The sequence below is a fragment of the Hylobates moloch genome, unplaced genomic scaffold (assembly GCF_009828535.3).
Source record: "Hylobates moloch isolate HMO894 unplaced genomic scaffold, HMol_V3 SCAFFOLD_1, whole genome shotgun sequence".
Classification (NCBI taxonomy): domain Eukaryota; kingdom Metazoa; phylum Chordata; class Mammalia; order Primates; family Hylobatidae; genus Hylobates; species Hylobates moloch.
Window position 1 is genome coordinate 150,201,322 of NW_026652276.1, and position 22,121 is coordinate 150,223,442.

Consider the following 22,121-nt stretch of genomic DNA (forward strand, 5'->3'; position numbering starts at 1 on the left):
AGTTAGGCGTGTTGCAGCAGAAAGCACATGGCTAGGGCCCTTGCAAATAAAATAGTTGTCCAGCTATTGTGACCCAAAAAACCAAATAAAGTAATAGTAACAAAAGGATTAACAAAAGGATTAACAAAAAAGTAGTTTTCCTAGAAACGTTAAGGTTAATCATCTCAAATAAGAACTGGTGATCAAACTATAATATGGCACGAATGGGAAGCGATGTCACTAGATGCATCAAAGCATGAACTCATCTATGTCTCTTCATCTGTAGGAAAACCTAAAAAAACACAGGGATTACAAGTTTCCACCGCATATGTGAGTGAATCTTCCCCTCAGGGTCTCTCTGAATTGATTATTCTATTCTTCAATCATGAAATCTAAAACAATAGCACCTTTATTCCAGATGCCACAGGATAACAGACTAGCTCAGGGATATTTATACACGGGTAAATTCACTAACTATAACTTTCCAGAGTGTTTTTCTTAGCTGCCAAAGAAAAACTTTTAAACATCAAAAGGTTTATTTGCAATACAGTTTGGTGAGAGGAATAAAAAAAAAAACATCACCACCACCGCTCTGTGGCAGTACAAGGTTCTGAAATAAACTCTTAAAACTTGTTAAAATCATTTTTTAAAATCTGGTATTTCAAATTGTATCTTCAAGAATATGTTAGTCTAGTAACACTCTCTTAACTCAGAGGGACTACTGAATCATAAACCGAAGCTTACTTGGAAAACTCTAATACATTAGACAAGGTTCAGAGGGCTACTTTGCTTATAAATAATGTTTCACTGCTTTCTTGGAGCTTAGAGAAAATAATTTTTAATAGAAACCAGGTAGATTTTACTAATAAAATATCTTGAAATGACACTCTATGTTCCAATATTTAAGACTAAAAGCACAAGGCGATATCAGCATATTTAGCTCTTCAAAAAGCTTCCCTGTGACTTTGGGGTAAAAATCCTGACAAATTTAAAGGTGCTGGCTCCTGGAAAGAAAGCTATAGGCAGATCATATATGTAAAACATCTAACTTCTGGTCTCTTGCGCACTGAGGTCTGGGCTGTTTTAAAGACTCAGGTTATATAGAAAACATACGTGATTCAGAGTATTGAGAGTAAAATACAAACACCCCTAAACCCCCAATTTAGAATCTTCAGTTAGATGCAAAAGGGTTGTGTCTATTTTAAAAAGCAATTCAGAGAATTAAGGCAATTAAATTGATCATTTAAACCTCCCAAACCATTTCCCTGCATGTTTTAGTTGAATGTCATTTAAAGGATTTAACCTTCAGTAAATTGCCCCAATTTGTTTCATTTTGAGTGTATACATACAGACAGAGCTGAATTCAGAAAGTTCTCAATGTAGGTTCTTTACTTTTTCTCTGGTAGCTATGCAATGGATAATATTCTCTCCGTTGGCAAGAAGGCAAGTGGCATTTAGAGTTTGTTTTTATAAAATTAAAATCTTGTATGGCGGGACCACAGAATTGGGTTGTCTTTTCTAGAGAGTTGTTTATTTAATCACTCACAATTATAAGCACTAACAACATCTGACTGAAGCATCCACTTAATAAATATTTATGAGTGTTGGTCATTATTCATAATTTAATAACCAATAAAATGATAATAAATATTCATTTTTTATAAATTTGTAGCAGAAAATAAGAATATGTGGTAAAGTTTTGCTATGTATTTAATTTAGGTGATTAGCTACAGCAAAAACATTGGCGACTGAGGTTAATCAGCATTACCAGAAGTTATTAAAAGATAAATAAGGAAGTAATTTATACAAACAAGACAACTTTTGCATGCAAAAGTTACAGAAAGATAAAGCAGATGCAAATGTAGGAAATAGTACACACCCATCATGCCATTTCTGTCGAGCAATTCTGTTTAATAATGGTAATTATCATGGAGTTATAAGATACACTAGATAATTTTAACACAACCTCTTGACACTTAAAGCTCTCATCCAGCTTAATTGTATCTAAAGCTTAATCACAAGCATTACTCATAGCAATTCTTTACACAGATTTTCAGGCTCAGTGACAGGGAAATTTATTTTTCTACATCATTTTCAGAAAGTTGTCATAACGTATTGACATGATTCAGATGTTTGTTAAGTTGCATATACCATATACATTCTAAGTACCATAGCTATTTTAAAACACCATAAAATTGTGGCCATTATCATCTTATAAGTAATTTTCAGGTTCTTTAGAATCAGATCATTTAAATCGTCAAAAATCATTTTAGTTTGCCTAAGATTCATCTATAGAAAGAGGCGAGGGATATTCTTGGAGAAGCTGTTGAGTAAGATTTTTAAAATTTACGCTGTACTGATGAGCTATGAAAAACAGCTCACTGATTTTTTTTATTTGCATGACTCAGAACAGAACATAAAAGAAGCTAAACAGAGCCTTTGCAAATGTAACAGGTGTGTGAGGATGGATGTATACATCAATCAAGCAAAGGATCTATTAAATAGTCTTGTTAGCGTTTTTGTTATGTGTTGATGTTTCCCAAATATGCCAAGTATTTTAATATTTCTGTACCTTATCTATTCTGTTTCCGCTGAATTCCATTTTTTTCATTCTTCTTTGAATTGGTAAAACCTTACCAAGCATTCAAGGACCACCACAAATATTGCCTGCTCCTCAAATTCTCTACTAGAGCAAATTTCTTCCCCTCCTATGGCCCTTTCCCCCACAAATATTCTCATTTACTAAATACATTATGTAGGACAAAGTCATTTTATCCCACTCTCTACCTTGTTGTGAGCCATTTAAAGACAAAGATGGAGACTGTATATGAAAGACATTTTTAAAATGTTGAATAAATAGAGAAATAATTAATTGAAAAAGTAACACGAAGAGGTGGCCTTTATTCTGCTCACCATAGCTAACAAGACAAAATAAAATGGGTTCTTCCTTTTGGTTGCCTGCTGTAAACAGGATATGGTTTTAAGACGAAGAATTAGAACGGCAGTGATAATTCATTTTGTTTTCTAAGGTGAACTGCTCTTGCATAATTTCCAGACAATTATTTTCTCCTATGCATCGGCAAGGTTTCCTGACATGCAGGCAGATATTTCTATAGATCAGAAATGCAGGGAAATGCAAAAGAAACAAAGACCCAGGGCAAGTAGAGGCAGAATGGCCGTGCCAATTATTAGAGGAGAAAAGGTCACTTCCAATTGAGCAGGAAGAAAAAGCAATAGAATGACAATAAAATGGAATGAAATTTTGAAAGGCATTGAAATTAATCTTTAACCCAATTTGAAGAGAATTGGGATCATCTCAATACCTAGACCTCTAATCCATAACATATTCTATAATTTATTTAGATGTTTGTTAACTTCTCTAAAAATATTCTACAATTTTGTGAATAGGGTCATATTTTCAGATAGATTTATTCTAGGTATTTTGGTTTGTTTAATGCTTTTGATAATTATGTATGTGTATATATCTACACTATATATATAAAATATGTATATTTATAATTTAATTAAAAAATTTTCAATCCTGGTGTGATTCTGTCCTGTGTATTTGTTCTCTGGAGTAGGAGTCATTTATCTCCATTCGCCTTCTCTCCCACCTAAGTGGATGCCACAAACCCATGGAAGATTTGATGGACGTGGACATGAGCCCTCTAAGGCCTCAAAATTATCTTTTCAATTGTGAACTAAAGCTGACAAAGATTATCACTTTATTGTGGATGACGATGAAAATGAGCACCAGTTTTCTTTAAGAATGGCCAGTTCAGGAGCCGGTACCTATGATGAATTGCACATCGTTGAAGCAGTAGCAATGAAATATAAACGCAGTCCAAATAAAAGTAACACTGGCAACTTTGAAAATGTCTGTATAGCCAACAGTTTCCCTCGTGGGCTTTGACATACCACCACCTACGGTCTTATGGCTAAAGCATAGTTCAGGGCCAGTACATATTAATGGGCAGCACTTAATAGCTGTGGAGGAAGATGCACAGTGAGAAGATGAAGAGGAGGAGGATGCGAAGCTCTTAAATATGTCTGGAAAGCGATCTGCCTCTAGAGGTGGTAGTGAGGTTCCATAGAAAAAAAGTAAAAACTTTCTGCTGATGAAGATAATGATGATGACGAAGATGATGATGACGAGGGTGAGGAAGATGAAGAAAAAGCCCAGTGAAGAAATCTATACAAGATACTCCAGCCAAAAATGCATAAAAATCAAACCAGACTGAAAAAGACTCAAAACCATCAACATCAAGACCAAAAGGTCAAGAATCCTTCAAAAAACAGAAAAAAAAAAAAACCCTCCCAAAACACTAACAGGACCTAGTTCTGTAGAAAACATTAAAGCAAAAATGCAAGCAAGTACAAAAAAAGGTGGTTCTCTTCCCAAATTGGAAACCAATTTCATCAATTATGTGAAGAGCCGTTTCTTAATGACTGACCAAGAGGCTATTCAAGATCTCTGGCAGTGGAGCAAAAAGTCTCCTTAATAGTTTAAACAGCTTGTTAGAAAATTTCTGTCTTATTTCATTTCTGTATCATGTGATATCCACCTGTCTTTTAGTAACTCAGAGTGAGAACTTTACATACCATGTCTGATAAATGTTGTCCAGGTTCTATTGCCAAGAATGTGTTGTCCAAAATGTCTGTTCAGTTTTTTAAGATGGAACTCCACCGTTTGCTTGGTTTTAAGTATGTATGGAATGTTATGATAGGATATAGTATAGTAGTGGTCAGACACGGAAATGGTGGGGATACAAAAATGTATGTGTGAAATAAACTCATTATTAAAATGTTTTCTGAAGTAATTTTATATTTATAGAACGTTTCAAACATTGTACAGAATTCCCATGTACTCTTCACCCAGTTTCCCTTAATGATAACTGGTTACATAAAACCAGTGTATTCTTAAACTCTTATTTTCTACAGTTATGACAGTTATATAGATATATAATTAATTTTTACTAAACCTTTTAAGTGAGTTTTAAATTTTCACTGATTTTTAATTAACTACCCACCTTGTTAAATTTACACATTAATTCATAATTTAAATGAACATATTTTAATAGATTTTCTTCATACTCAATTACAAATCATCTGTAAATAGTGAAAGATTTATTTATTTTTCTCCAATACTGATACTTTTTTCTTTTTCTTCCTATATTGCACTGTCTAGGATTCCCTGAACAATGCTGAAATGAAGCAGTAAGAGTATCTTTGTCTTGTTTTCGATTTAAAAGAATAATTTCTATATTTCACTTTTAAACCTGATGTATACTGTGGAATTTATTTTGTAGCTATCCTTTATCAAGTTAATAAATATTTTTTATTCCTATTTGTAAAAATTGTTCATTATGATTGGGTAGTTTGTCAGCTGCTCTTAAAACATCTATTGAAATAGTTACATTTCTTCTTAATTGTCTTAATGTGACGAATTATAATGAATTAGTTTGGAAAGTTAATGTTATATTTCTAGAGTAAACCCAATTTTTATGAACATTTAAGATGTTGTTGAACTGCTAATATTTTATTTAGGGTTTTAACTACTATGACTATGAGAAAGATTCTCCTATAATATTCCTTTCTTATGATATTCTCTTAAGTTCTTCGTATTGGTATTACATAGGCCTCAAAAAATTATTTGTCATGTATTCTTCCTACCCTCCACTCCTTTATTCTAAAACAATTTGTGATTGGTGTTATTTTTCCTTAAATTCCTGGTAGAATTTCCTGGTGAAGCTATACGGGTTTTGTGTTTTCTCCTGGTAAATTTAGTTTTAAAAACTCAGTTTTGTTAGTAATTAAAGAACCATTCAAATTTTCTGTATTTTTATTCAGTCTTGCAAGGTTGCATTTTTATTATTTTTCCATTTAATATATTCCATTTCATAAATTTTTGAAATGTTTACATAAAGTTGATTTTAATATTTTCTTGTCATCCTTTTAATAACATTACAATCTGTAGTGAAGTCCCCTTTTCTTTCCCAGTGCAGGGCATGCATGCTTTTTCTTTGTTGGTCAGTCTTACTAGAGTTCGATCAATTTTACTACTTATTTCGAAGAACCAACCTCTGACTTTAAAAATCTTACATATTATCTGCTTGTTTTCTATTTTATCATTTTATTTATATCTTTGGTTTCTTTGCATTTAATTTGCTGCTTTGATTCTCTAATGAGATATACGCTTTTAAACATTAATTTTAAGCTTCTTTTCTAATATATACATTTAAAACTATATATTTCTCTAAGTTCAGCTTTATGTATCACACAAGTTTTCACATTATATTTCATAATGCTTTATTCAGAATACTTTCTAATATTTCACTGTTATTTCTTTGGACACATGAATTAGAGTATATTTGAAATCTCAAAATATATACAATTTTCTAATTACCCCACTGGTAAGAAATTATACTATGTATGAATTCAATTAGTTCAAATTTATTGAAACTGGCTTTATGCTCCATATACAGTCTATTTTTTAAAATGTTAAGAATGTCCTTGAAAAGAATGATATTCTGTCATGTTAGGGGATATATACTCCATTATATATTTAAATTATAGCAAGTTTATCAAGTGTTTAAATCTTCTACATCACCCTTCAGTTTTATTTTCTTCATGGTTTATCAGTTACCAAGAGACGTGTACTAAAATTTGTTATGATGATTGTGGTTTTGCCTATTTTTTCATTTGGTTCTTTCCATTTATACTTAATATGTTTTCATGCTGTCTTAGAAACAAAAAGTTTGAATTGTTTTATCTTCTTGGTTCATAGAATATTTTATCAGTATGAAACATCTCTTTTGATCTCTATTTTCTCTTTTTTCTTGCCTTAAAGTCCATTTTTATCTGATATTAATATGGTCACATGAATTTTCCTTCAGTTAGTTCTTGTGAATAAATTTTTTTTCATGTCCTTCATTCAAACTTTCCTTATAATTATATTACAGAAAGCTTCTCTTTAAAGAGCATCTGTTATTACAATGTAATCACCTTTGTCTTAATTGGTGAACTAAATCCATTTATATCCACTTATTGTGATTTGTACAATCACCCAAGCTGATTCTAAAATTTTATGTAAAAATCCAGTGGGGCCAAATGTAGCCAAGACTGTCTTGAAGAAGAAAAACAAACTGAAAGATTTGTTCTACCAGATATCAAGACGTTTTATAAAACTACATGGGAGGCCGAGGCGGGCGGATCACGAGGTCAGGAGATCGAGACCACGGTGAAACCACGTCTCTACTAAAGATAAAAAAATTAGCCGAGCGTGGTGGCGGGCGCCTGTAGTCCCAGCTACACGGAGAGGCTGAGGCAGGAGAATGGCGTGAACCCGGGAGGCGGAGCTTGCAGTGAGCTGAGATTGCGCCACTGCACTCCAGCCTGGGCAACAGAGCGAGACTCCCTCTCAAAAAAAAAAAAAAACAAAAACAAAAAAAAAACTACTGTAGTTAAGATAGTCTGATAATATCACATAAAAAGAGAGAAACCTGTGAAATAGAATAGACTCCCCATGTATACATGGATAAAGTTAACACTACTGAGCCATAATGAATGGGTGTTTTTTTTTTGTTTTTTTTTGTTTTTTTTTTTTGAGACAGAGTCTTGTACTGTCACCCAGGCTGGAGTGCAGTGATGCTGTCTCGGCTCACTGCAACCTCTGCCTCCTGGGTTCAAGCAATTCGCTAGCCTCAGCCTCCTGAGTAGCTGGGATTACAGGTGCGTGCCACCACACCCAGCTAATTTTTGTATTTTTAGTAGAGATGGGGTTTCACCATGTTGGCTAGGCTGGTCTCAAACTTCTGACCCCATGATTCACCCACCTTGGCCTCCCAAAGTGCTAGGATTACAGGTGTGAGCCACTGTGCCCGGCTGAATGGATGGTCTTTTCTATAAGTGGTACTTGATCAACTGTATATTCACATTGAAACAAACAAACAAACCTGACCTCTGTATTATGCCATATACATATTCAATGCCAGATGAACTATGCGTCTAAATGTTGAAGTCAAAAAATAAACCTTTCAGAGAAGAGGAAGGAAAGAATAAAAATAATCTTTCCTTGACTTTGGGAATCCAGAAAGAATACTTAAACAGAATACAAAAAGAACTAATCCTACAGGAAAAGATTGATAAATTATACCACATTAAAAAGTTACTTTCAATTATCAAAGGTCACCTTTAAGACGGTGAAAAGACAAGATATTTCAACACATGAAACCAACACTAGAACCTATAAAGAATTGCTAAATCAGTAAGGAAAAAGACAATATGAAGGTGGACAAAAGTTTTGAATAGATACTTCAAAAACAGTATGTACAAATGATCAATAAATAGATGAAGAACTGCTTTACCGCATTAGCATCTGGGCAAATCAAAACCATGGGGATATACCACTACACATCCAACAGAATGGCTAAGATTTTAAAAGACTGACAATATGGAGTATTAGAAGGATACAGAACTGTGTAAACACTTGTACGCCACTGGTAGGAGTACACATTGTAACTACCACTATGGAAAACAGTTTGGTGCTATCCACAAAATTTAAGCACATGCATATTTCAGGATTCAGCAATACCACTTGTAGAAATATATTCGACAAAAATATCAGTACAAGTGCACCAAGAAACACATATAAAATGTTCATCACAACATTAGATACAATAGCCCCCAAACTGGAAAAATTCCCCTTATCTGTCAAAAGTAGAATATGTAAATAAACTGTGACATTTTCCTAAAAATTATTTTTATAGAATGGAATACTACATGTTAATAAAAATGAATCAACTATAGCTAGCTGCAACAACATGGATAAATCTCACAAACATAATATTGAGCAAAATGAGTAAGAAAAGAATTATATATTGTATGATTTCATGGATATAAAGCTACAAATTAAAATATAGTGTTAGAAATCAGAAAATTAGTTACTTTCAGAAAAGAGAAAGGGGATACTAGTTAGAAAGGGAATGTGGGGTCTTTTGACAACACTGACATTACTCTGTCTCTTGGTTGATCATTACATATGTGATCGCTGTGATATTTCATTGAGTTGTACATTTGTGTTTTGCATTTTTCTGTATAAGTGTTATATTTTACAATTAAAAACAGTTTAGCAAAAATTAAAAATTCAAAAAAATAAGCACTGTGACATAAGAGAATAGGGAAACAAAGTCTGGATCTTAAGTTCATGTTCTTTCCACTGTATTATTGTCCTTCCAGGAAACAAAGTGAGATTATATATTTTGCATAAGAGCCACATGTTATATTCGTAGATACAAGGCCACAAATTCACTTACAAAGAAAGCTGAAAGTCCCCCTGCAGCATGCAAAGCGACTCAGACAAAATGCAGAAAGGGTTCAGTTGTCAGGGTCAAAGATATTGTGGAACTTTGGAAGAATATGATAATCAAGACCAAGAGGACAAGGGAAGCAGATTGTAATGAAGACCTGGCTCTCCATGCTGATGAACTATTATTAGTTCCCTAGTGAGGAGGGATTGGTGGTGGAAACTCAACTCTCATTTGAATAATTGTCTTAGAGAAGTCTGCAATTAGTTGTGTATGTTTAATTTGATTTTGTAAGTAAATCTGGTTATAATTTTATCCATATTGTGATTCATGAGTCATTCTCGAAATAACCTATTTTATTTGTTTGAAGTCATTAAAATTCTTGACCAAATAGATTGGGGGAAATATCAGAATCAGGGTGATTGTATTGACAATCAAGTTATTACACTGACAAACTATTGAAATTATTCAGATTGGGTCTGCCTGCATCCTACCTACATGTGGATGACATAGGGTGATATCAACACAGCAATAAATATCTCTGGTCAATAGCAGTGACATAAGTCTTATGAGAGTAACAGGAAGACCAAGAGGTAAAGGGAACAGTCACGGTCATCAGCTCACATGAGATATTGCAGGAATTCCTTGAATAAGGTAAGAGGGACCAGTGAGCCAGACTCTGAGATTATTACTGTAGTTATTGTTCTATTAACTGAGTTTAATCCAAAACTACTATGGCTTAGAGAAATGTAGGTTAAAACAATACATCAGCCAATGAATGAATGGAGGAAGACTATGAGAAGATGCCTCTGTTCCATATGAAACCCAAATAGTATCCTATAATTTCCATGATGCTTAACCATGAACAGTTTGCACATGATATATTTAAACATCTATGGCAATCACCAACTAAGTAATTAAAAATAAACCTAAAAATAAATGGAAGAAGGAATAGCGGTCTATTGGAAACAGGATAGTGAATGCAATTTGTTGAATAATTCAGATTATTGATATTCTTGTTTAATCATTAAGGTAAGTTTGTAGATATACAACATAATGAGAAAACAGTTAGAACCACACAGTAGAGTTAGGAAAATACTATATATGTTGAAAAGTGCATGTCAAACTAAAGTTCTAACAACATTGAAGGGAAGTTCGTTCAGGGCTGTATGTGTAGTTTTCCAACATAATGTCTGTAGTTTGGATATCAATTGTTATGAAGAAGACTTGGCTCACATTAAATGCCAAAAATCTTGTTGTTTACTTGCCCCTGTTTCTGCAAGTAACTTTAAATTTGACAGTCAAATTTGGTAAGTCCTGTTTCACTTAGTGTGCCTTAGTATTCTCTTTATTTGCTTTTTAAATCTCTTCTTCCTTTAATCTGCTAATTTCATATGTTTCAATATTTTCTTTTTTTTGTTTTATTAAAGAGATTTTGTATGATACTCTTTTCCAAATGTTGACCTTTCTGCTAACAAGACCTGTTTCACATTATGTAGCAGTGGTGTGCCGGTAAATATTGAACTGCTAACTGTCCAAGAAGTAGTCCTAATTTGTAGCATTTGCTGATTTCTGTGGTGTAAATATTCCCACCATGGCCTGTTTCATGCTACTAATGTGATGTTATTGAACTTAGATTTAAGCAGAGAGACACACAATTGGCTTTCACAAGTCATTTACAGTCAGTTCCAGCTTATTGTGGTTAGAGTATAATTTTGTTTATTGATTATCTGAGAAAATTGCTAATAGTTATTTTCATAGTAAGCTTTGTTTTCTTCTATAAGCTTCTGCCATCTCCACAACAAACAAACAAACAAACAAACAAAATGCTGTTTTTTTGCTGTTGCTGTTTTACACCAAACTTGGGATTCATTTATTCAAAGCTTCCATATTTTTTCACAGAAATTCTAATTCCTTATGATATTCCATTACCCAGATTCAGCCTCAGTATATACTTTTATTCTACTCAACATACCTCTCCTCTACCAAAAACAAAACAAACAAAGCCAAACAGAGCCATCCACAACTCCAAAAAGTCTTAATGTCTTTATCTATGCTTTCCCATTATATGATAATCTTAGATATTAGCTCATATTAGTCTGATTTTTTATTCAAGACCAATTAAATATTAAAATATTCTTCCATCTCTGTAGTTATAACAATGGTTTTATGTTATATTGCCAAAGCACTTTGTTTTAATTTTACTTATATTGAAACTTTTGGGCACAAAATACATGCCCAATAAAAGACTAATGAATGGTCAGATAAATGAATATCATTACATGTTTGTTTCACCATGGCAAAGAACTGCTTTCTTTCTTTTATTGGTTACCACAACCTGTGAAATATCCAGGTCCCTGGCCCATATTCTCCTTAACACCCTCTGAAAAACCTAAAGACTACACAGAAAATTTATATAATGGAGTTTTGAATTATCCAAACAACCTCCACTTCATTTGGCATTTGACAAAACATATAAACAAAAAAAAAAAATCCACAACCAATTTGGCTCTGCCTTGTTGAATGTAAGAAATGCAACATCACAGGCCATATCTACACTGAAAAGTATCTTCAAATAATATTTTCCCCAAACAGTTTTATTCTCTTTAGATTATCCATACATTCTCTTTCAGAGTATGGAGAGCCTTCAAAGTTTAAAAGAAAACCGTTGAAAAACATTATTCTGACATATCATACATTGTCCCTGTATTCAGTTCCTCCATCCTTTACTCATGAATGGCAACTATTTAGGAGCCTGTAAGCTTTCCCAGATTCACACCAATTCCCCAATGGACTAAGCCTCAGCCATACATAATCTAAAGGATGAAAAAGATGGCAAAACAACTTCCCCATTCGGAATCCAATGCAAACAAACCCCTGATGAGCAACTTGGACAACAACATCTCAAGAGTTCACCTCAGGGGTGGTTGTCAACACTTACTAGAGTCAATTCAAGAGACTATTTCAGCAGCTTTAGAGCAAAACGTCATCTTTAAAAGATTATCAACAAACACAATCACTAAGTTTAGCCACTGTTTGTGAAATTCAAGTCAAATAAAAGCAGCTGAGCATACTCAACAGGAGATAGCAGTTATTAAAAAGAAAGTGGAGAGAGGGAGGGAGAAAGGGAGAGAGGGTTGAAGGGAGTGAGGAAGTGAAGAATAACAGGAGGGAGGCAGGGAGGGAAAGAAAAAAAAAGAGACAAAAAAAGAAATCAGAATCCAAATTTTAAAAAGAGTGAGGGAAATCAAAACATGCTACATGCTCCAAGTGTAAATGCTGAACTTGCAGTACTAGAAGCTTTAGCATAATCTCAACAGCTTCCAGATCTATGACAATTTGTTTTGCTTTTTTCCTCTAACAAGCTTAGAAATCATCATTTATTCGGTATCGACAGGGGATCTTCTAATGGCCATGTTCTCAACTCACTACCCAAGGCTTCTGCTACTACATGTCCTCTCCTTTCTTTGACTTGCTTGAAGTTTTTCAATGTTTTTGTTTTAGATTCCATAGGAATGGCAACTGCTTAAAGCTTTTCTCACCTCTTGGGAAAATTTCTTTCAGAGGAAGTAACCCGGGGTGCCACTAATTGGCTTTGCATAACAGTAGGCAAATTTGGCCTTAAAGCAACTGTGACACTGTTTGCCAATCAGCTCAAATACAGATTACCAAAATCAGATTTTCTGGGAACCTCACAGATGTTTCTATTACGAATTCTTAAAACTATGTGGTTATTGACACAAGTATCCCTAATGCCTTTCCAAGCAACTTAAAGATTCTTCTCACTTAAATATTCACTTCAATTTCTTGCAAACCCCAAGCTGGTGTTTCTAAGTGCTTCATTGAAAAAGATCAAAAATACTCATCAGGCACTGATTGGACTGATAAATCTAAGTTCTAAACTTTACCAAGAAAAAGAAAAAAATGGACTTCTGGTATGTCTTCAAAATCAGTTGCCTCTAGGAATTTCCTGTACCATGCTCAAATTAGTTTTAATCCAATAGTATATTATTTTGACTGACCTTGTACATATTTCTTAAAAGAATAGTTAAGAGATGTTTTGCTAAGTAGATCATTTTCATGATAAAGATATTTAAAGAGAAGAAAATGCCTGTTTTGGGTGCAACACTCAGACAACTAAAATTCTTAAAAATCCAGTTTTTTGGTACCCATCTATGTGTCTACACAGATGCAAAGCTAACGGTTCCTGCTGATTTTATAATTACTTTGGGTTATGTAATACATATTATTCTGCTAATAATAAGCCCTAAGAAGCAAATTTTGCTGTATTGACATGGCCTAGCCAAAAACAACAAGGGAAAGAAATAGCATTCAAAAAACTGGCAAAATGTTTATGAATTCTAATCCTCTGCACATGAATAAATACATCTGACAAAGAGCAGAGGCCCTCAGAAAGGCCCCTCTTGACCTTTCTAATGTGAGTTCAATTGCATGTTCAGTGTTGAGAAACTAAAGTGGGTTCTGCCAATGTTTTAAGTTCAAGCTTTACTACATTTTGTTATTTGTAAAAGTGAAATCCCAGATAATGAGTTATAATTGCTCTATTAATCATTGAATAAAGGGTTTGGAGGGAAACTGGGATTTGAAATCACAATCTGAAAGACATCCTTATGTATTTTTTTACCTACAGCTTACCATATAAAACTACTGTGAAAACTACATATATGCACTTTTTTAAAAATGGCAAGGTACATGCAATATGTCTTATATATTATTTTTCTAAAAGAATGAAATTTAAAACTTCAGTGTAGTCATAATTATCTTTGACCTGGAAAAAAAAATACAGAAAACCAGGCCTTGGATTATAAATTATATTGTCAATGAAAGTGAGAACTCTCCATTCTTTAATGTGTTTTATGTATTATATTTTCATTTCCTTTTTCCAAATGAATTATAATGTACAACACACTTGTATTTTTCTTTAATTTTTCACTTTCAATAATCTTTCTTTTTCTTAACTTTGTTCTTCCATATACTGATAGACCTGACACAACAAAATTTACCTTTCAAAAATTCAATAATCCCATATTCATTGTTACCCTTAAAGTATCTGCTAGGAAATCTATATTCTTATTTATGGTCCCAAGAAAGTTTAATGCAAAAAATATAGAAAAGCATACATCATTTAAACCTCCCTTCCTTTAGTTTATATTGAAATAATTTCAGCTTGTGCTTATGCAACTGAAGATCACCAACCAAAAGGGACAAGCTGGTATTTAGGGCATCATAATAACTAACTCAAATTTACCATAAGACATACATATTAATTAGTAAGTTCAATAGTCAATATAGCCAAAAATAATCATTTCAGTTAGCACTTACTGGAAATTTTAGCAATCTAAACACTCACATGGTCAGGTTTAATATTGTCCAGCGATACCTTTATTCCTTTCTCTTTCTTAAGCCTGGTCTTTCTAAACATGTAGAGAAAAGGCACAGGTCTCCAACTTTAAATCAGGTGATATCATTGTCATTCTTTCTGCGTTCTGGTCTCCAATTAAATTCCCTTTCCTTCTTAGGCCCAAGGTTCTGACTATCTTTTGCAATATGCAGTAGATTATTAATGTTCAAATTCTGACCAACTGGTGATTTTCAAACAGATGCCTCCAAGGTAGCCAACAGTTGCAGTATTCACTCTCCTTTTTCTATCTTTTTGGAAGTCATTCATAAATTTAAAAGGGTGGTTTTAATATTTAATTCAGCATTTTGAGATTTTTTGTTTGTTTGTTTTCTTTTTCTGAGACAGAGTCTCGTTCTGTCGCCCAGGCTGGAGTGCAGTGGTGGGATCTCGGCTCACTGCAAGCTCCGCCTCCTGGGTTCACGCCATTCTCCTGCCTCAGGCTCCGGAGTAGCTGGGACTACAGGCGCCCGCCACCACGCCCGGCTAATTTTTTGTATTTTTAGTAGAGACGGGGTTTCACCATGTTAGCCAGGATGGTTTCAATCTCCTGACCTCGTGATCCACCCGCCTTGGCCTCCCAAAGTGCTGGGATTACGGGCGTGAGACACTGCGCCCGGCCAGCGAGATACTTTCATATAGGAGTATTTAAGAATATGTAATCTCTCATATTGCCATCAATTTTAAAGTCACTAATTGCTCTACAAAAGCAGTCTATTTCATCTCCACGAAAAGCACGGGTACTAAAATGACCAGCGTTCTCCCAGTCAAAAGGGCATAGAATGGCAGCAAGCTACAAAACACACTGCTTTACAGTAAACACAGATAAATTAAGAAAAACATGTAACTCCACACAATTGAATCTGTTCTGAAACATAATCATTTCTTAAAGAAAGAGATCATGGGGGAGATCACTCCATCCTCATTGGAAATGTTGGGTTAAGAGCAAAAGATTATGAGTATAGAGACATTTGAATGCATGTGTTCAAAGAAAGCCAGTAAAATCCTTGATTTCCTTCCACATAGGCAGAAAAGTAGTTGGCTTTTGCAATCAGGTAACATTTCTTTCTGGCTAGGTCAATTATCCATGGAGCTACAAATCCACAACCTATTCTGATTGTCTGCACATCTGGTGTAAACTTTTATAATGCAAATATTAATATTATTATGCTTCTGTAACATGTTTCTATATTTAAAATCAAATAAGTGATTTCAGAATACAGGTGACTATGCAAAACATGTTATCTAGGGGGCAAAAAAGCACCCCAACATCAACTTATAAAATAAAAATAGCATTTATTTCTTGCACTCCCTTACTGCCACAAAAAAATACTCAACATCCTGTTTGACATTACTGGCTTACAGGAATCACAGAAAGACAGTAACATTTTAGAAAATTGTACACACGTTGAATTGTGTGTGATCTGAAAGAGCAGTACTTTGTTGACACTAATCATTAGATAATTACATCCTTTGAGTTATTGTGCTGTCTAAAATTAACAAGACAGCCAGGCGCAGTGGTTCAGGCCTGTAATTCCAGCACTTTGGGAGGCCGAGGCAGACAGATCACGAGGTCAGGAGTTCGAGACCAGCCTAGCCAACATGGTGAAACCCCGTCTCTACTAAAAATACAAAAATTAGCTGGGCATGATGGTGCACACCTGTAATCCCAGCTACTTGGGTGGCTGAAGCATGAGAATCACTTCAACCCGGGTGGCGGAGGTTGCAGTGAGCCGAGATGGTGCCACTGCACTCCAGCCTGGGCGACAGAGCGAGACTCTGTCTCAGAAAAAAAAAAAAAAAAAAAAAAATAGCAAGAGTAAAGTACTTGAGCAATGCTTAAGTTTTCTCTCATATTTTTTCTTCAAATTAACAACATACATTTTTACTTCAATATATATGAAAAATAGTCATATGGAAACACTAGATTTGTAAAATAATGATTACAATAAGAACTATCTGTTCTATGTGCAGAAGAAAAGGTACATTTTGTTTCATAAACACTACAGGCAAAGGCATGCATTACAGTTAAAAAATGATATGAATGATAGATTTTTAAAAAGATTTTGTATATGTTTAATAAGTGAAATCATATTGCAAATTCATAAAAGAAAGGCAAAATGCATATGGTAGTCCTAACACTACTGTATAATCACTATAGAAAATAGATTAATGGATAATATTAATGAATACATAGAAACTTTGAACTATTTGCTGAATTGCAACTAACTGGTTGAAAATGTTGCCATGAGCTGGAAGTGAACCTCACAGCAATTGGATCTGAATTCTGCAGAGTAGTCAGAAAATATGTTGCAATGTAGCCATGTGATGTGAAAGAAAAAATAATGGTCTTCGGCCATTTAGATTCACGTTCATGTCTTGGATCTTGTAATGCATTCTGACTGCATGACTTTGGATGTATTTCTCAACATTTTTGAGACTCATTCTCACCATCTGTAAGATGGAAATACCTATCTCTTAGCATAAAGAATTCTTAAATGGTGACAAAAATAGTTTACCAATTTTTAAAATAGTTTTTTTTCCCAGAAATAACATAATCCTACAAGAAACCTCCAGACATTTTTTAAAGTTTTATTTCTTATTCAATGTTTCCATACTCATTGGTTGGGTCAGTAGACAAAACGTTCTTATTTGTGAGCTCCGTGGCTAACCTGATTGAAGGGAGCGAGTGCTATGTGGATTCTATACCTGGGATAACATTGTAGTATACGAGAACATGTAAACTTATCTTATCTAAGGCTTACCTTCTTTCTTAATGGTAAGAGCAATGTTAAGCTTTCTGAGTCTGCAGAATTTTTTTTTAGTTTAAAAATATGCATGCATACATCCCTGATTCTTTACCCCTGCCCTTTTGTACTTTCACTTTTTTACCTCATTTCCTAGAAGGGCATTTACACAGGCTTCTGATGCATCACAGATGGCTGTGAGATCATGTCCTCCTTCTAGAGCCAACACCACACGTCCATCAGCCAATGTCATCAATTGCTTCGTCAAATGACCAAAACCTACCATAATACAAACAGAACATTTCAAAGTATTAAATCAAGAGAAAATGATCACTAGAATCTAGTGTTGAGCATGTATTTTGAGTAAGTCATTACTAAGCATTTTCTGTGTGCTAACTCATCCAATACTCAAAATAACTTCATGGATTAGGTCCTATTATTATCTCTATTTTTACAGATAAGGGACCCAAAGCCCAAGATCCCACAGCTAAGAAGTATCACAACCAAGACTGTCACCAATCTGGCTCTTCACCAGTGCACAGGGCTGCTTTTCATAACATGGTCTGTATGTATCTGGATAAAAAAACTGAATACTATTCAGCGGGTGTTAACAAGGTAAATTGTTCCATTTGCTTACCATATGCTTCCTGTCGCTATCATTGGCCTTTATTATAAAGTTTTCTATGCCCAAAATTGCTATCTATTACAAATTTACATTATCTAATATAATTATTTACATTATCTAATGTAATGTAAAATCTATTACATTAGATTTTTATAAGCATTATTTTATTATGAAACATTTGATAAATGCAAGATATGAATAACATCTATACGTGTTATAAAATACAATAATATGACAAATATCTGCTTTTTTACCTTCCAACTTAAAGAAAATTAAGTTAGCAACACTTTTAACCCCCCATGTGCCTCTCTCTGACACAGCTATCCTCCTCCTTGTGGGAGATCAGGATCCTGGGTTTATAATTCCATTGCTTTCCTTTGTTTAATTTCCTTGTTTTTGAACTTTATAAAAATGGTTTTACACTTTTGCAACTTGCTATTTTCATGTATTTTGTTAGCTCATCTCTGTTGATGCCTGTAGCTATAGTTTTTTTGCTGCCTAGTAGGCCATTATATGTCAACAGAGGTTATCTACCCATTCTTCTATTGACAGAGAGTTGGTTTTCTTGTTATCACCAAATTCCAGTTTTTTTGCCATTACAAATAACGTCGCCATGAACATTCTTACACGGGTCTTCTGGTGCACATATGCACATTTGAAATGGAATCGTTGAGTCTTAAAAATCTGCTAAATAATGCCAGATTATTTCCAAAGGGCTATTACCAAGCCCCACCCTCAGAAACAGTATATGTAAGAATTCCAGTTAAGTCACATCCTTGCCAACATTTGGTATGATTTGCCAAGTGGGTGGTAAAAAAAAAAATGGCATCTTATTGTGGTTTCATTCAGTGTAAGAGGGGAGTTTTCTATTTCTAATTTAACTTAGAAATTTCATTACAAATGTAATTTAATCTAATTATTTCTTTACACTGATAGACTTTTCCCCATAATTTCACAGTGTTGTTAGTTACATTAATTAATATTTCAAATATGAAGCCATCATTGCATTTTGGAAGTAAAATAAGCTTGGTCATAATGTATTATCTTTTTAGTACACACCTGGGTTTGTTTTGCTAATGCTTTAAGATTTTTTTGAGTATGTTCATGAATGGGGTTAATCTGTACTTTTACATTCTTATACTGGCCATAATGAATTTTGATGTGGTTGGGACCCTCCGTTTTTATTATCTGATGCCAGAATGTTGGGGAGAAATCTCGTATGAAATCATTAAGGTCTTGTGTTCACTTTGAAGAATATTTTTAGTATTGATTGAATTTTTAAAGGGATTATATGACTACACCTGCTTTCTATATCGTCCTAAGTTACATTTTTACAGGCGTTTCCTTCTTTTATTTCAGTGTTTACATTTGCTGAAATAAAATATTTGTTTATTATATTATTTTGAAATTCCACATAGATGTAGGTGGACATTGTCTGTAAATATTTCCTTGATCTGTTTTAAGTTCTCTTTCATATTTTCCGTCTCTCTCTGTCCTGCATTATGTATATTTTTGATTCAGAGCTGTCTTCCAGACTTTCCCTCTTCAGACATCTCTAATCTGCTACATCACATCTTTAGTGATATTTTCATTTCTGTGATTGTATTATTTAACTCTAGAATTCTGATTTTGTTCTATTTCGTGACTTATTGGTCATTATGATACTTTCTTAACTCCTTGTTTATGTTTTTATTTCTTCTTTTATTTCTTTCAGCATAATTATTTTATATTCTGTAACTGACATTTGAAATCTTTTGGTTTAGTTTACTGTGTGTTGTTTTTGCTGATTCATGTTCATGCTGCCTTAATTATCCCCTTTTTAAAAAATTTTTATTAATTTATTTAATTTGTGGAGTACTTTGAGCTCATATTCATTGTAACTTTATATGTGAAAAATATCTGAAGCTTGTGCAATGGACTGAATGTGACTACACCCCAAAATTTATATGTGGAAATTCTAAACTCCGAAGTGATGTTTTTGAGAGGCAGCCTTTGGTAATTAGGTAGAGTCCTCATGAATGAGATCAGTACCCTTAAAAAAGGGACCACAGAGAGAGTCCTCCAGCTCTCTTGTTGCCTTCTAAGGATCCAAGGAGAAGTTGGCACTCTTTAATCCAGATTAGGTAGAGTCCTTGTAAATTAGATTTGTACCCTTACAAAAGGGACCCAGAGAGTCCTCTAGTTCTCTTGTTGCCTTCTAAGGGTCCAAGTCTTTACTTGGCAGTCTTTATTATAGAAGGCCCTGACCAGAACCTGACCATGCTGGCAAGCTGTTCTCAGACTTACAGCAACCAGAACTGTGAGAAATAAATTTCTGTTGTTTATAAGCTATCAGTCTATTATATTTTGATACAGCAGCCTGAACTAAGACACTGGGGTTGAATGTGGTATCTGTCTTTCAAGTCTGGCTCAAGTGTGATATTGTTTGCTTTTGCTGGATATCTGGGACACTACCATCTAGGACCTATTTTAAATTCTTATATTGCAAGACTGGTTGTGGAGTTTGCTGTTGTTGTTTGCACATGTATATTATAAATATGGACCTTGAAACTTTATTACAAATCCTCATGGAGAAGAAAGTCAGGGCATCTTTCTTTCTTTCTTCTTTTTCTCTTTCTCTCTTACATTTTTTCTCTCTCTTTCTCTGAAACTTTCTTTTGGAAATTCCCTTTATTGGTGGCAAAAGCTAAGATAAATGTGATGTTTTATTTAGGAGTATTTTATTTTCTATTTATTCTTTTCCAAAGTGTTGGCCATTTGTCATTCTTTCTTTATTCTGGTCTCCAATTAAATTCCCTTCCCTTCTTAGGGCCAAGCCTCTGACCCTCTTTTGCAATATGCAGTAGATTATTAATGTTCCAACTCTGACCAATTGGAGATTTTGGTATAGATGCCCCCAGGGTAGTCAACAGCTTTAGGATTTATTCTCCTTTTTCTATCTTTTGGAAGTCAACCATAAATTTAAAAGGATGATTTTAATATTTAATTCAGGATTTTGAGATACTTTCACATAAAAGTGTTTAAGAATACGTAATGTCTCATATTGCCAAATTTGAATGTTTCTCATTCAACATTTAGAAAAAATTATCATGGCATCCAACCTGTCCAATTTCAGGGGCAATTGCCAAAAGGTAGGGTAAATAAAAATAAATAAAAACACGTGTTTCAATAGAACATTTCATTTTTTTATATGCTTTATATAAAAAATTAAATTTTTTACAGCAAAAAAATTAATTTTTAAATCAATTGAATTTTTTATAATTCATAGATTTTATTTTTAGAGCAGTTTTGTATTTACGGAAAAACTGAGCAGGAAGTACACAGCAAGTTCCCATATCCAATCTCTTTCTTTCCATATTAACATTTTGCATTACTTTGGTACATTTGTTATGATTGATAAGCCAGTACCAATGCATTATTATTAACTAAAGTATAGTTGAGGTTCACACTTTGTGTTGTACATTCTGTGGGTTTTGACAAATGCATAATGTCATGTATCCACCATTATACTATCAGACAGAATCGTTGACTGCCCTGAAAATTTCCTGTGATTTACCTATTCATCCTCCCTCTCTGCCCCTCAACCCCTGGCAACCAATGATCTTTTAATTATTATAGTCTTTTGTTTGAAAAGAAAATAAATTCTCAGGATGTATTCACTAGAATTTAATGAAAGCCTATAAAATCATCAGATAATAAGAACCTGAAACTAAATTACGTTGCTTCTATTTTGAACAATAAAATAATACATTAAGCCTAGTAATGCATTAAAATAATCCACTTGGTAAACAACTGCCTAGATTTTCCCTTCTGGTCTAGCACTTGATGTTCACCATGAACAGGATGAGTCAATCGCCTCAATATCTTGAAGCACTTTAATATTGATTTTAACCACTTAACTACTATTTGGATGGAAGTCAAATTAGTCACTTTACAATTATCCCATGTTTTAAAATTCTTGACAAAAATTCATTTAAAAAGTATTTAAAAATTAGTTAAATACTGTTATCAAGCATTTTAGTGTTTCTCAATTCCTATGGACCTCA

General features: G+C 33.7%; 1 protein-coding gene and 1 pseudogene across 2 annotated transcripts in view; one reads left to right on the forward strand and one right to left on the reverse strand.

Moving 5' to 3' along the window:
• HDAC9 (histone deacetylase 9) overlaps positions 1-22,121 on the reverse strand; it is a 945,763-nt gene that overhangs the window by 59,768 nt on the left and 863,874 nt on the right. For both annotated transcript variants that reach the window (XM_032759782.2, XM_032759765.2), the window contains one exon: positions 17,596-17,729. In XM_032759782.2, coding sequence (XP_032615673.1) covers positions 17,596-17,729 — 134 coding nt within the window. The remainder of the gene's footprint in view (positions 1-17,595; positions 17,730-22,121) is intronic.
• Positions 3,615-4,481, forward strand: LOC116813365 (nucleophosmin-like; annotated as a pseudogene).